This window comes from Erythranthe guttata, chromosome 8 (genome assembly GCF_056151865.1).
Source record: "Erythranthe guttata isolate IM_541 chromosome 8, IM_541, whole genome shotgun sequence".
Taxonomy (NCBI): Eukaryota; Viridiplantae; Streptophyta; class Magnoliopsida; order Lamiales; family Phrymaceae; genus Erythranthe; species Erythranthe guttata.
Window position 1 is genome coordinate 18,118,942 of NC_142540.1, and position 15,156 is coordinate 18,134,097.

The window sequence follows — 15,156 nt, forward strand, 5'->3', positions numbered from 1 at the left end:
AACTAAGATTGCCAATTTTTTAATCTTTAAACAATTGAGACAAAGATTTACAAAAAAAAAAAAAAAATCCAGGCCCAATGGGCCGTATATATCAAATTCCCGTCAACCCGGCCCGTACAATATCTGCAACTGCACCGACAAACTGAGAATTGATTGATTCTTCACGATCTCTGGGTGGTTTCATGGACATGGCGATAGTAACATTAGGAAAAAGTATTCATTAGATCTCAGATCCAATATTATCATTTCATTTTCTCTGTTTTACTTTTGCTCTTCATTTTTCACCTGCAATTTTCGTACCGGAGATATGGATTCGTCGACGCTGCTTTACAATCAGCTGAAGGTTTCATCTCTCTCTCTCTCTCTCTCTCTCTCTCTCTCTCTCTCTCTCTCTCTCTCTCTCTCTCTCTCTCTCTCTCTCTCTCACACACACACACACACACACACTTGCGAAAATTGATATAATTTGATGATGAAACAGGCAGCGGAGCCATTTTTCTTACTAGCAGGACCAAACGTGATCGAATCGGAGGAACACATTCTCTACATGGCCAAGCAACTCAAACAAATCGCTTCTAAGTACTTCAATTTCATTTTTTTATTTTTTGCCCCAATTTTTTCAGTTGATTTATGTTGAAATTAATTAGCATTAATTGCAGCTGAATTTGATTTTCTCCATACCCCTGTAGACTTGGATTGCCGCTGGTTTTCAAGTCCAGCTTCGACAAAGCTAATCGGACATCGTCGAAATCGTTTCGCGGACCTGGTTTGGCCGAAGGATTGAAGGTAATTGTTGTTGTTGCCTGAATTTGATATAATATTGGTATATTCGAGTTTATAGTTGCGATTTTCGATCCAGTTTTGTTGCTTCCTTGCAGATACTCGAGAGAGTGAAAATCACATACGACATTCCAATAGTTACCGATGTGCACGAGACAATCCAGGTGAGATATGAGAATCGAAATTATAAATTGTTTCTGCAGAATTATTATAATTCGTAATGAAAAGAATTTAGTTCATAATCATAACTTAGGTTCAATTAGGAATTTAGTTAATTATTAATTGGAATTCAATTCGGAAAACTTAGGTTCAATTTGGAATCTAGTTCAGTTATTATAATTCATAATTCGAGCTGAACCTACGTTTTCTACTGTTTCGTTTTTTTACAGTGTGAAGCTGTTGGCAGAGTTGCAGATATAATCCAGATTCCGGCTTTCTTGTGTAGACAGGTTCGATCAGATTTCTTTCTATCATATAAATGCTGCCTCGTTATACGATATGATTCAATTATTGATTATCATATTCATGGACGTACTAATTATTTTTACGGCCTGTTGGATCGACAGACGGATCTGCTTGTCGCAGCTGCCAAGACTGGAAAAATTATCAATATCAAGAAAGGCCAATTTTGCGCGCCTTCTGTAAGTACTTTTCCCCCCTAGTTCTGTTTCACTCGGTTCTTTTTTTCGCGCCACGAGTTAGCATGTCGAGATTGGATGGCTAGCCTTTGATCAATTGGTTTTGTAGGTTATGGCAAATTCTGCCGAAAAGATTAGGATGGCTGGAAATGAAAATGTTATGGTTTGTGAGAGAGGCACAATGTTTGGCTATAGTAAGTGCCTAGCTTCCCTTTTTTTAACTAATTACTACTAGAAAAAAAAACTATATTTGACGGAATTATCGTATTTTATGAAATAATAATAGATTGAAGATGTGCATTTTCTTATGCAGTAATTTCTAAGTTCCGAAAGTTGATGTTCCCATGATTTTGAACCTATTTGGTTGAAAATCAACATTTTGGCGACTAGACGATAACTTTGTTGGTCTAATATGCAGATGACTTGATTGTTGATCCACGTAACTTCGAGTGGATGAGGGAGGCCAACTGTCCTGTGGTACGATTATTTATCCATGCCGAGTTACTAATGCATGCCATGAAAACCAATATTCACACAATCTAGACCATAAAATCCTTTGAAACATTTGATTCTTGTGTGTGTTATTTTCTAAATTAAAATAAATATTTTTCAGGTGGCTGATATAACACATTCGTTACAACAACCTGCTGGAAGAAAGGTTTGTAGTATCCCACTTAAGGATTATGACTAATAATTTGGTAAAGTTTCTTGATGCAACTACATGCGTGATTATTTAAATATGCATCTTTGGCAAGACGAGTTAAATCGTATAAGAGCATGTTTGAATTGGATGATTTGGAAGCTATGGATTTGAGGTTCATCGTAATAAACCATTAATCAGTTTGGACTATTAGCCATTTAATCATTTTGATCGATTTGAAAATGCACCCGGCAATGGAGTTACTCAAACTTCTTAGCACCAAATCTCTTTCCCCAAATTTAAATTCTTCATCCAAATGTCACCTAATATTATATTCGTTAATATTAATGTTACTCAGAAGAGCTGAGACAAGACAATTTTCCTTTTGCTCGATGTAGATGCTATCATTCGCTTTTCCCTTTTTTTTTTAATTTCTTTTCAATATTAACAGCTTGAAGGTGGTGGTGTTGCAAGTGGAGGTCTTCGTGAACTAATACCCTGCATTGCACGGACCGCAGTTGCTGTCGGGGTGGATGGAATCTTTATGGAGGTAAGTAAAACGGGTCTCGTCTAGTCAAAACAACTCATTTTTTTTTTTTAATATATTTGTATACTCGTCTGAATGCGATGTTTCGTTGCACGTATTATGTGGCAATTAGGTGCATGATGACCCTTTAAATGCTCCAGTTGATGGTCCAACACAGTGGGTAAGCATTACTGAATTTTAATCATGAAGAAAAAAAAATAAGTATAGCTTTTAATACAGTTACAGACGTACAGTAACTTATCTCCATCTGACTTCTCTCTGTTCAACTTTTATTATACAGCCTCTTCGCCACCTGGAAGAACTTCTAGAAGAGCTCGTCACAATTGCAGTAAGTTATTTCGATTCAAACCTAATACAATTTGTTAGCGGAGGCTCACTGAGCATCGGTCGATAAACGAGATCCAAATCATCGATCAAAATTAAGTGTATAGGCAATAATATGGTGCTTCAGCTAATAAAAAAAGTCGTGTATTTGTCCTTGTAGAAGGTTAGCAAGGGGAAGAAGCAATTTCAAATCGACCTCACTCCGTTCCATCCGTGAAACCTGGAACAGATTCATCCTGCGGAAATATGTCGAGAATATATTATTGTCTGGTTTTATTAATAAGTCGGCTTTTATACACTGATTAATCGAGGCTCGGTTTTCAGCCTCGTCGTTGTTCTACTATTAGTTAGACTCTTGGCAAGTCTGAAGACAGCATAGTACACAGTTAACGAGAACACGAGATAAATTATTCTGTCGAAAAAGATGGCTATTGGCAATACAAGTACACACGGTTCGTTCCTTCTCAATCTTTATATACATCACTAATTTCCATCTCGAAATCTTATTAATCATTCTTCAAAAGCTATTACATAACAACAATTGAATTATAATGTTTACACTATATAGTATAAAGTATATCATCATCAAAAAAAAAAAAAAAACCAGCGAACCTCCAACTACGAACAGGCAGCCAAACAATCTTGCGAAATCACCAAATTTTCTCGATCCAACGACTCTGTCACAACCCTATAAAACTCCACCCACGAATTCGAACGAGAATCCACCGGGCCCCACATAAACGTAGGGTTTGGAGTAGCAGGGCAAGCAACAACCAAGTCCAATACAGAAGCTGCAGGTTTTAACGACTGAGGGAAATTGAAAGCCAAATTATCGACTTTATGCTCATATATTTTCCCATTTCGATCCAATTTATAACGGGATGTGCCTTGAAATTGCCCCTTCGCCTCCCACGGGACCCGCGGAACGCCCCTCAGATTCCATCTAATTAGAATCATATTTTCGGAGGGCTGCCAAACTCTTAGTACTTCGAGTGATATATCTCTGAACAAGATTCTGCCGTGGAATCTCAATGCCCAGAATATCGTTTTGTAGTTCTCGATTCCGGTGAATGTGTTTAAAGGGTCCCTAAATGTTATATCATCCCTGCCAATTAAACAACAATTGTTAAAAACAAAAACAAAAAAAGTTAAATAAACAACCTCGTATACTTCGATATCAAGAAACAACTTCTGTTTAAGCATTGGTTACCACTGCCTAAGTTCTATTGATGTTCGATTGACGACATTCGTACCAATTCAAAGTTACTACAAAAATCGATGCCCGCGATTAAATGTTATTATTTCATTAAATTAGTAGTTTCCCTGCTCCTGTAATCGATTTAATATTCAAACCATATCTTGATTTTGTTAAGAAGTTTTATAATAAATCACATATAATATCAAAATTCACTAGAAAAGTTGAACTCCGCAATTAAATACTACCATAGAAAAGTTGAACCCTGCAATTAAATACTACCATTTCATTAAATTAGTAGCACCCGAGACGTCTCGTACGAGGTTCGATTAAAAAAAGTAGAAACACAACTTTATCCTAAAATAATATTAATCAAATATAATATAATCCAAAGGACCAAAATCAATCCACTATAGATAAATTTGTAATATATTGAAAAAAAAAGAAAAAAAAAAAAGAAAAAAAAAAAAAGGAAGAAGAAAAGATGGATAAAAAGGGGCGGTACCTGTAGATATCATAATTGAGGTCTTTGGTGAAGATCAAAGGAAGGTCTTCACGGAGAGTTCGGACAGCTAAACCTAAATTGACATAAAAATCATTTCTTTGGTCGTTTTTCTTGTCCTGCACACCTGATATTCGGTTCACCTGCACCACTCCGACAAGTGGGAGCTGCTCCAGCTTCGTCGGAGATGAAGCAGTGGAAGTGGAAACTGACGACGGCGGCGGCGGCGGCGGAAGAGTAGTGGCGGAGGAGGATTTGTCTTTTGGTTGGATGAGAGTTGGAGAAAGATTTGGCAGAATATAGGCCATTTATTTTTTATTTTTAGTTTTTATTTTATGGAAGAAGAATAATGAATAATGGAATGATTAAAGAAAGCAGGTTATTTGATTTTGTATTGTGGAAGGAGAAAGTGGGGATGTTGAATTTTGAGTGGTTTTGAGCATAGCCAAGATTTCCTGTCCTAAACTGTAATTTCCAGGTTTAATTTTATGCTATTTCCCTTATTATTATTATTGCCAAATGTCAACCTTATTTTTTTGTTACATTATTTTTTCTATAAGCCCTTATTATATAGTACTTGGCAAAAAATACATTAGTCAAGTTAAAATAAATCTTTCAAAAATCACACAATTTCACTACCAAGTCGAATTCCTCAAAACCTCTTCTAAATTTTAACAAAAATAAGTTTGCATATCCATCATCTAAAGTTTAAACAATAATAGCAATAAACTCTAATATTACAAACTGCAATTTAATGCCAGCTTAATGTATTTGATTGTCACAAGTTCATTTTACTAGTTGCTAATTCACAGTAAACTACAAGAACAATATATTACTCATCGAAGTTACAATTTCATATCAGCCCCAGATCAATTAATTATGTAATTACATAAGTTCATTGGTTTGAAATTGCTCAATACATGTAGAGTAAAACAAATATTAACATAACTAGAAAATAAATATCGATAGTCCAATCAACATCCCGGAAACCACCCTCAACACCGCCATCGTATTTGAAGCCAGATCGAGCATTGCATCAAATTGTTCGCTGCGTTTCAAACATTTGCCATACTAAACAACATTGCTGATGTTAATTTCTGCGTTGATCTAGCCAAAATAGTACTTTCCCATTCCATTTTAATTGTCTATTTAGATTAATTCACACATATTAAAAAAAAATGTACATGGACTTTAGAAAAATAATAAAATGGAATGGAGTAATAATTCACAGAATGAAAAAAAATATTAATTCTTTTCAAAAGCAAAAAAAATAAATTCAAAAAAAAAATTAAAAAATGAAATCAGAATTTTAAATAAGCCTCAGAATTGCAGAATAAAATCAGCAAGGACTTCTTGCGAAGGCCATTAAGTCCCGAAAGATGGTGTGTTTTATATGTTTTTCTCATCACAGGCTAAAATTCATCAAACAAATCAAATCATAAAAATCAAAACATAAATAAAAAAACTCAAAGCTGAATTCTAGAGAGAGAAAATGTCTTTCTCATGGCCAATCCCAAGAGATCATAGCCGCAACCGGCTACCCAAGGCGATAGGATATGAGGACGCCTCCAAAATACCTTCGGAAATTCAAAATCTCGACGAAGAACAAAACAAAGGCTTTTTTTAGCGACGATTTCTTCACAATTGAGTCATACGAACACAGATTCAGCTCGCCCCAATATTTTTTTGTGAATCGCCGCAAATTATACAAATACCAAGAGCCGCCGATAATAAACCCTAATTAGCTTAATTAACAGAATTAAATTTATAAAAATCCGAAACAATATTTAAAAAAAAAAATCAGGAAAATAAATGAATATAGGAGCATATGAATGCACAGGCAAAACAAGAGAGAAGCCAATGCCAGAATATCAGCACCAATTCAATATCGGCAACGTACAGCGCTATTTACACCATTATTACTTTTTGGCGCATCAGTGACTCTAATTTGTTGCCTTCAATATCCAGATCTTACTTTTTTCACAATAATTTCAAATAAATTAAATAAAAAAAAATATTAAAAAAAAAAGGCTCAGGAATTATGTTTTGTTTGCATCAACAAGCCCCCGTTAATAAGGCTTTCAAAGTTTGATGGCAATAATTATGACATCACTGCCTTTGTTTTTCTAATTAAAAAAATGAGTTAAATATTAAATATAATTTAAAAAAATATAAGCATCAGCGAATCTAATCTGTTGCCTTCTTTATCCAGATCTTAATTGTCTTTCACAAAAAAATTAAAAATGAAATTAAATAAAAAAAATTAAAGAAGGCTCAGAAATTATGTTTTGTTTGCATCAACAAACCTCATTAACAAGGCTTTCAAAGTTTGATGGTATAAATATGACATCACTGCCTTTACTTTCTAATAAAAAAATGAATTGACAATTAAATATAATTTTAAAAAAAATATATAGAATTGGAAGGAAGAGACCTCAGAAATAGCAGAACTTTATACATCAAAGAAATTCTCAGATGGTACGGACAATTCTCAATGCATCACCGGCCTTTAGAGATTCCTAATTCATATATATACTCAAATTGTGTGTAAATTTTGTAGAGAGAGAAAGCTTTAATCGGCTGCGTGAAATTTGAGAAAACAAAGTGTGTGCCAGTGCGTGTAGAGAGAGAAAGCATCAATCGGCTGCGTGAAAATTTTGTAGAGAGAGAAAAGTGTGTGTATTTTGTAGAGAGAGAAAGCTTCAATCTGCTGCGTGCTAATGGAGGATGATTTGATGTGTGTTGTGAGGTGTTTGTGTGTGTATATATAGGGAGACGGTGAAACCCTAATTCTGGATTTAGGAGTTGTGAGCTGCCGCTTTCGAGTTTTCCTTATTTGTGTATTGGCCCAAGTAATGTTTATGGATTGCGTTTTGGACCCCCGTCTTACTTTCAGTATTAGCAATTACTCCCTTTTTGGGCCTTCATTAAAATTTCTCTTGACATTAAGATTTGTATTGGGCTCAAATTGGACTTATGACACTACTATATTTTAATAAATGAAATGATTTTTACGGTTTGAAATTTGTTATTTACGGTTCATAATAAAAAACACTTTATCTCTCTAAAACCGCAAAACCTCCCAAAAAAATCCAAAAATCCTCCAAACTGCAAATAGCAAAAAAAAAAAAGAAAGAAAGAAAAATTCAAAAATTCGAAATCAAGCTTGAAGAAGGGTTGGGCTTCGATTTTTGAGGTAATTTCGACTCTTTTATGTGTAATATGCATTGAGTATGTCGATTACATAACCAATTTCATGTTAAAAAGCCCTACAAATCGATTTGTAGGGCTTTTTTTTTTCTGCAAAAACATGTTGGAACATCCAAGATGAGCGCCCATCTTGGGCATTCAATTAAAAAAAAAAATTTGCACTCGACGCCCAACTCGGGCCCCCAAATGCACGTTACACGCCTAACTTGGGCGTGCACTGCATGAATGGGTGCCCAAGTTGGGCTTTTGCGCGTTTTCCCCAGTTTTTTCGATTGAAAGATGGAATTTTGATCTCGTTATGTCGGGTATCTCGATCTTCATCCGATGAGCTCATTTGTGTTCGAATATCACACCAATAAGAATGATTTTTAAGCAAATTCCCTTCTAAAGCTTTTTAGAGGTTTTTTTTCATATAGAGATAGAGGTTTCGAAGTTATGAACCGTAAATAGCAATTTTCAAACCGTAAGAAGCAAGTCCTTTAATATATATAAAATATATACTTAAAAGACCGCGAAGAAGGAACTTTTATATACAAATTAAAAAACATTCCACAAAATCTAGAAAATTAAGTTGAATTTGACGACATAAAAGTGGACGTGAAAGAAAACTTATAGTTGAGGGAGGTGGTTATATTTATCTAAACAAGAGGGGAATTTTCGTAATTTAACCTTAGCGAAATACTTTCGTTCCATATTATGATTATGATTATCTGTTACTTTAGATTTTTAATAATGTACTAAAAACCCTATTGTTTAACTTTAAGTTTAACTTTCTCTTATCACGTAATTAAACGATCACGGTTTATTTTCGTCGTTTTAACGTGTGTGTTTTCCTAAAAGCAAGACATATTTATTAAGACTTTCTAGTATTTCTGCAAAGCTGAAAAACGACAATTATTTAGAAACGAATAGAATAACAAAAATACCATAATACGGGGACAACGAGTATGATTTTATTTAAATCCATCATGACCAGAGCAAGATGATATTTCATGTCATTATTTTTAATTATGTTTATATACAATCTATATATACATATAAAATAATAAAATCATTTAATAAAAATTTCAAATGTATGAAATGGGCTCAATCTATTTGAGGCCCAGCCAATTAAATCGGATTCGAACAAAATTACGGGCCTAATTCAAACGGATTAAATCCACACCCGGCTCTATTTTACCGTATCAAGGGTATAAATGTAATTGCACACCTGTTAGGATCTGCTAACAGCAATTTTTGGGTGGCTGTGGCTATCTGACATTCACCAAAACGAATTATAAAAAAAAACGAAAATAAATAAAACAAAAAGGGGGAAGAAATTAGAAAGAAGAGTGTGGGCAAGTAAGAGTGAGGAAAAATCCACCGATTTAATAAACAAAAAAAAACCCTATTTCCTCCCTCTTGTAATTTGCTCACAATCTCTAATAATTGGATCGAATCCGATATCCAGGGCTTTATCCGGGCTTCTCAATATGGTCAGTGATTATATATTAATTTTACCCATTTTTTTTGTTTGGATTTTTAGCTGCTTTGATTCAATACTCGCGAATTTCCAGCTCTTAATTGCTGTTATTGGTGCTTTAATCACTGTTACCAACAGTATATTCTTATTGCCCAAGTGTTGTTGTTGGTGAATTACACTGTTTTTAACTTTTGCTAGGAGTTCACGAGTTTAATTCTTTAGATTTCTGTTCAGCTGAAGAGCAAAGCAAATTTTTTTTTTGTTTAATTTTGGTGTTTAAGTGGAAAGTTGATTGATATGTGTTGTTGTTTGCATGTTAGAATAAGCTGGGCAGAGGTCAGCGTGACAAATTGCAGCAGTTCATGTCGATTACTGGCGCAAGGTACGTTTAAAAACTCAAATTTAGGCTGGGATTTGATTTTTTTGTTTAATTTTGGAGGTTCCCGCTTGAAATATGCTCTTCGGTCACGTTGATTCGTCTATTTCGATAACATTTTTCCCGGTTGTTCGTGCTGTATTTTCGAGTGCTTTCTCTTATCGTGAATTTCGTTGCGTATTTACTGTAGGATTTGTGGTTTTTTTAAGGTTACTTACAGCCTACTATGTATAAAAATGGAGCCTTGCGACTGAAAATTGCTGTATGCGTTGAAAATATCGATGTGTCTCCCTTTTATGTTCATTTCTTTTTGTTCGATGTGAATATTTTATGTAGTCGATAAGTAAATGCTTTAAATCCTATTATACATCCTAAAATACTCTATTCCGAAAAGTCTTTATCCAATGATTTAGACGATGGGGTGTGAGGAGCGTTTTATTATGATCTTTAACAGACGAAGTAACTTTTGATGTAGAATATTAGAACTTGACTTTCGGTAGAGAATTGTACGACTTTCTTTTCGGGTTTTCATTTTCAGTCATTTAGTTGCCGTCTTTGAGTTAGTGGGTGGTGATCTGTGTAGTTTAGCTTGTTTTTATTTTATTTTCCATGCAGTGAAAAAGTAGCTGTCCAGGCTTTGAAATCCAGCGATTGGCAATTCGAAGGAGCATTCGACTTATTTTACACCAATTCTAATGTCAAGTCGGTTGCTGACACAAGGCACCTAGAGGAGCTTTACAATAGATACAAAGGCAAATATTTCGATATGTTTTGTAATTTTTTATTATGTTTACTTTTTTACAGATATTCTTTCTTCTTAGTTACCGTTGATTTCTATTGTGGAATCATCTGACATACTGAAACACGTAGAATCTAACTATAGCCTATCACGTTTTTCAGATCCCTATGCTGATATGATTTTGGCTGATGGAATATCTGTCATGTGTAATGACCTTCAGGTAAGACTTACACCTCTTATTACGGGTGACCTTTTTTTAATTTTAATTATTATTATTATTATCTGTTTAACCGAGTTTCATTGTTAACAAGCGGGCATTTTCTCTTTTGACAGGTTGATCCTCAAGATATTGTAACAGTAAGTTACATATACACATGTACTGTTGCTTAATCTCTCTTGATTATGTGTATTGGGTGAGATTGTTTTATCGAGACCACTATATCTTAATCGATAGTGCAGTATAGTTTGGTGGCTTATGCTTTCATTTATGTTTAATGTTTTCATGCGCCCGTAATTTTGTTCTAACCGTATTTTATTTTGTGTCTTTAATGCGAACCCAAACTCTCGTGAGTTTCTGATTGTATTAGGATTCTGTTTTGTCCTTTTCTGATTCTAGCTCGATTTTGATATCCATGCTTTTTAGTTGGTGATCTCGTGGCATATGAAGGCTGCTACAATGTGTGAATTCTCAAAGCCGGAGTTTATTGGTGGATTACAATCTCTTGGGTCAGTATCGGTCTATGTTTTCTTCTTTAATTAGGTTGATACTAAAATGAACCATTTTTCCGGACTGTATTTGGCAGGATCGATTCGCTGGAGAAGTTCAGAGAAAGAATACCATTTATGCGTGCTGAAATGAAAGACGAGCGTATGTGATGTTTTTGAAATACAGTCTTCAGTCAAAAAAAAATATTCACTTTTTTTTCTTCTAAATTGGTGTTTTCCACTACTCGGTTTTCCTCTCGAAATCGTTTAATGATTGTAGTACGAATAATTGATTATTTTTGCTGTTATTGGTTTCTTAATTTTTCCTGGTGCTAAATTATACTCTTGATTTATTTGTCCAGAAAAGTTCCGAGATATCTATAACTTTGCATTTGGCTGGGCAAAAGAGAAGGTGATTTTCATTCTCGGTTGGACCAATGATTTATTTATTTATTTTATAATTATTCATTTTGGAAGAGAAATATTAGTGAGCCTCGCCTCTGAGAAGCTACGGTGGGGTATTATTAAGAGTGTAAAAAATGTGTTCTGCTCGGGGAATAAACTTTTAGTTCAATATTTTCTCATTAGTGTTTCTTGTTCACAGACGTCCCGTTTCTTGTACAGTGATTCACAAACCCTTCCATTGATCTTTTTTATTATGAAAATCGATGAAAGTTTGCTGATATTGTTTTTTATTACAGGGTCAGAAGTCTTTGGCATTGGATACTGCAATTGGAATGTGGCAGTTGCTATTTGCAGAAAGGCAATGGCCGTTAGTCGATCACTGGTGCCAGTTCTTGCAGGTGGAAAAACAACAACCCCCGTTTCTTGATTTTACGAAACGAGTTATCTACTATTTCTTACCATAAAAAGATTAATATATCTTCATTTAACTAAATCAGGCAAGGCACAACAAAGCAATTTCTCGTGATACGTGGGCCCAGCTACTCGAATTTGCAAGGGTATTCCATTTTGTCTATAATTTACTTTTTTTTTTTTCTGTGAAATCCCGGGATTTCGGAATCTAATTGCTGATTATTCTGATAAAATATTCTTAAAAAAAATAAAATGCAGACAGTGGATCCTGCATTATCGAATTACGATCCAGACGGGGCATGGCCATATCTGATAGATGAATTTGTGGACTATTTGGCTGAAAACGGCGTATTTCAAAAGGGCAAGTTAGCCGATTGGAGCTACCAACATTGATCGATTCGATTGCCCTGTTTGTATCAATTTCCCTTCTGTTTTATTTTTTATTCCCCTTTTCGATTGATGATGTAAAATTAAAAAAAAAAAACCGAAAAACTCTAGTACTATATTACAATTGTGTGAAATATTGGGGGGCATGTTATGAAACATTCTGGTATAATTAAATATTTAATTGCTCATCATTTTCTGAATTCACTTAATTGGATTATGAATTTTGCAGATTTTTTGATGGATTTGTATCTGATTTATGAATGCAAGTGCAATATTTCATCAATACTTTATTTATTCATATATAAATATAATTATATTTCAACATCATTTCTATATTTCAATATCAGTAAATTCAGAAGTCAGAATAGGGTCTTCGGAGGGGCCATCGGGAGGAGCGCCAGCATCACTGCCGTCGGCTGGTGGTGCACCGCCGTCTGGTTGGCCGCCGCCGCCTCCACCACCGCCGCCGCCAGCACCACCGTCCACCGGAGGATTGCCGCCGCCGCCAGTAACACCACCATTGTTGTTGGGGCCACCACAATCTTTAGCACAAATACACTTGAAAAACCCTTTGCATCTGCCAGTTAAATAACCTTCCTTCTCACAAATTGAAGCACAGTTGTCATTCCTGAAACATGCTCCCTTGAAGATTTGACTTTTTGTCTCACACACTGATGCTTCTGCCACCATTACTACACCATGCAAAAAAAAAATTAAAAAATATTAAAAAATTAATAATAAAAAAAACCCATTATTTTTATTTAATATTATATATATATATATATATATATATATATATATATATATATATATATATATATATATATATATATATATATATATATATAGACAATAATGCTTACAGGAAACCAAAAGGACAACTCCCAACAACTTGATAGCCATTTTTGTTTTGTTTTCTTGAATTGAAAGACAAAATCTTGAGTTAATAAATCCCACATTGATAATGGGATGTTTATATAGTGAGAGAGTGAGAGAAGAATTTTGGCCCTTGTACAAAAGACTCACAAGTGGCTTACAAGTAGTATTCTTTTTTGAAAATATGAAAAGTCCTATTTCCCATTATTTAATTTTCTTTGACAAATTAATAATGATGATTTATTGAATTTCGATTAGGTTGGTTTTCTCCAACTTGCATTATTAACTGCATGTTTTTACTAGCAAAAAGTATTTATGAGCCTGTCCTACTAAACGAAGGCTTTTCGTAAGAAAATACATAATTGAGAAAATTGTTGTAATTACCTGAACAAAAAGGATTTTTTTGTAATTTGACCTTACATCAGAGGTGACCGGAATTTGCGCAATTGACGATGACAAATACATTGTGAATACTATATAAGACAATTTTCTTTCTTTTAACATAACATTTAAAGATGGCCCTTTTTTATAATCGGATTTATAAAAATGCACTTCCCCCCTCAAAACATTAAGTATTTGCACTAAACCCCCTACAAATATAAAAAAGAGAACTCCTTGAAAATACAAAATACATTGCACATTGCCCCCAATTGTAGATTTTTTTGGTAGAATGAAGTGTTTTAGAAGGGTAATTTTGGCAATTAATGTGCAAAACCCTTCATAATCAAATATCCATCAAACTTTTTAGAGAAGCCTATGCATGAAGAACAAAGTTAATTAATTCATCTTTGCAGAATTTTAAAATAACATAAATAAATAAACTAGCAAGAAAATTCTAACCAGCAAATCTTCGAATTCGCGTGAATTTACGCTTCACGTGTTGTAGACATGTGAAGCATATGTTCCGGCACGCGTCTGTTCCTGAGCATACACGCTGCCACATCAACAACGCCCGCGTATTTCTCGAGCAAATCGTTAAGCGCCACGTCATCATTCGGAGTCCTCGTCCTAATTAGCATGCTCATGGACGTAAGCTTATCCGCCTGGAATAATAAATAATATTATTACAAGTCATGTAAAACTACAAAAAAAAAAAAAGATAATAAATAAATACAAGATTAATAACGCACACACGCACCACCATATCCATAAAAATCGGATCTCCAATTTGCAGACCGGAATTTCGCAGCGTGTCGACCGGCGACACGAAGCGACGCGTGTGTCTTTCGTACCACGCGTCGTAACCCTTCTCCGAGGTGGGGCCCGCGAGAGTCGAAGCGTCTATCGTGTGCTTGTACCGATTTCGCCACTCGAAAATGTATCTATTGTGATGTTCCTCCCAATTTCTTCCCGCATTGCCCCTACGGTCGGATTTGTGCAGTGCGATATCGCATTCGGGGTTCGATGGATTCGAAGGGATGTGCTGTCGCATCCCAAATTGTCGAAGTACCCTTTCGGGGCGGTATATTTCGACTAGCGAAAAGCATATCAACGGACACGTCAGTAACCATAGGGATTGGTTAACAATATCGCGATCTTTAGCCAAAGTAATAAACTCGGGATCCGTACGATCGTACGGCTGCCAAGAAAACTGCATGAAGAAATAATCAGGTAATTGTTAATTGATATTTTTTTTAAATTTTATTTAACTTTAGGGTATTAAAGACATTACACATTTTTATGGTACGAAATTTTCAGAGTGATTTCGGTAATTACGAATACTTGAGACAGAGGGTTTTTAGTAATTTACCCTAATTCAAATATAAGTACAATTATGAATAATGTTTAAATAATGCAATAATGAGTATTGAGAACCTGGTGTGGGAGCATTTGATCGAGAATTGCCCGATATAGACGTACACTATGTCTACTAGATTGAGTGTAACTCATTCGTCCGATCCACCTGCGCCGTACGAAGAAGTTAACATAAATAAATCAAATTAATGTAAATTAAGAATT

At 34.7% G+C, this 15,156-nt stretch overlaps 3 protein-coding genes and 4 non-coding genes across 7 annotated transcripts; 2 read left to right on the plus strand and 5 right to left on the minus strand.

The window, feature by feature from the left end:
• The first annotated feature begins 70 nt into the window (after positions 1 to 70).
• Positions 71 to 3,300, plus strand: LOC105962155 (2-dehydro-3-deoxyphosphooctonate aldolase). The gene is made up of 13 exons (XM_012986440.2): positions 71 to 343; positions 482 to 579; positions 690 to 786; positions 879 to 944; positions 1,170 to 1,229; positions 1,347 to 1,421; positions 1,528 to 1,612; positions 1,837 to 1,895; positions 2,032 to 2,076; positions 2,510 to 2,608; positions 2,718 to 2,765; positions 2,886 to 2,933; positions 3,090 to 3,300. The coding sequence occupies exons 1-13, from the start codon at positions 308 to 310 to the stop codon at positions 3,144 to 3,146; spliced, it is 873 nt and encodes a 290-aa protein (XP_012841894.1). The 5' UTR covers positions 71 to 307; the 3' UTR covers positions 3,147 to 3,300.
• A 15-nt stretch (positions 3,301 to 3,315) lies between these two features.
• On the minus strand, positions 3,316 to 5,102 carry LOC105962156 (uncharacterized). Its single transcript, XM_012986441.2, has 2 exons — positions 4,630 to 5,102; positions 3,316 to 4,034 (listed from the first exon to the last, which is right to left on the minus strand). Exons 1-2 carry the CDS (start codon positions 4,932 to 4,934, stop codon positions 3,548 to 3,550), a joined length of 792 nt encoding a protein of 263 aa, XP_012841895.2. The 5' UTR covers positions 4,935 to 5,102; the 3' UTR covers positions 3,316 to 3,547.
• An 839-nt stretch (positions 5,103 to 5,941) lies between these two features.
• On the minus strand, positions 5,942 to 6,041 carry LOC148768690 (small nucleolar RNA SNORD96 family). Its single transcript, XR_016033342.1, has one exon. It is a non-coding gene; the product is annotated as a small nucleolar RNA SNORD96 family (small nucleolar RNA).
• Positions 6,042 to 6,654: 613 nt separating this feature from the next.
• On the minus strand, positions 6,655 to 6,744 carry LOC148768691 (small nucleolar RNA snoR116). The gene has a single exon (XR_016033355.1). It is a non-coding gene; the product is annotated as a small nucleolar RNA snoR116 (small nucleolar RNA).
• A 152-nt stretch (positions 6,745 to 6,896) lies between these two features.
• Positions 6,897 to 6,984, minus strand: LOC148768692 (small nucleolar RNA snoR116). Its single transcript, XR_016033354.1, has one exon. It is a non-coding gene; the product is annotated as a small nucleolar RNA snoR116 (small nucleolar RNA).
• A 72-nt stretch (positions 6,985 to 7,056) lies between these two features.
• LOC148768693 (small nucleolar RNA snoR117) lies at positions 7,057 to 7,134 on the minus strand. The gene has a single exon (XR_016033356.1). It is a non-coding gene; the product is annotated as a small nucleolar RNA snoR117 (small nucleolar RNA).
• A 1,933-nt stretch (positions 7,135 to 9,067) lies between these two features.
• LOC105962154 (defective in cullin neddylation protein) lies at positions 9,068 to 12,512 on the plus strand. The gene is made up of 11 exons (XM_012986439.2): positions 9,068 to 9,311; positions 9,619 to 9,680; positions 10,290 to 10,426; positions 10,575 to 10,633; positions 10,747 to 10,770; positions 11,057 to 11,139; positions 11,217 to 11,281; positions 11,481 to 11,530; positions 11,820 to 11,921; positions 12,021 to 12,080; positions 12,193 to 12,512. Exons 1-11 carry the CDS (start codon positions 9,309 to 9,311, stop codon positions 12,325 to 12,327), a joined length of 780 nt encoding a protein of 259 aa, XP_012841893.1. The 5' UTR covers positions 9,068 to 9,308; the 3' UTR covers positions 12,328 to 12,512.
• Positions 12,513 to 15,156: the final 2,644 nt, after the last annotated feature.

Bases quoted from the DNA above. Each gene is read 5' to 3' on its own strand.
- LOC105962155 (XM_012986440.2), top strand. From the start codon at position 308: ATGGATTCGTCGACGCTGCTTTACAATCAGCTGAAG. The intron at 945-1,169 runs GTGAGATATGAG...GTTTTTTTACAG, and splicing joins ATGTGCACGAGACAATCCAG to TGTGAAGCTGTTGGCAGAGT. The intron at 1,896-2,031 runs GTACGATTATTT...AATATTTTTCAG, and splicing joins GGGAGGCCAACTGTCCTGTG to GTGGCTGATATAACACATTC.
- LOC105962156 (XM_012986441.2), bottom strand. From the start codon at position 4,934: ATGGCCTATATTCTGCCAAATCTTTCTCCAACTCTCATCCAACCAAAA. The intron at 4,035-4,629 runs GTACCGCCCCTT...TTTAATTGGCAG, and splicing joins CTCAATTATGATATCTACAG to GGATGATATAACATTTAGGG.
- LOC105962154 (XM_012986439.2), top strand. The intron at 9,681-10,289 runs GTACGTTTAAAA...TTTTCCATGCAG, and splicing joins ATGTCGATTACTGGCGCAAG to TGAAAAAGTAGCTGTCCAGG. The intron at 11,922-12,020 runs GTGGAAAAACAA...TAACTAAATCAG, and splicing joins ACTGGTGCCAGTTCTTGCAG to GCAAGGCACAACAAAGCAAT.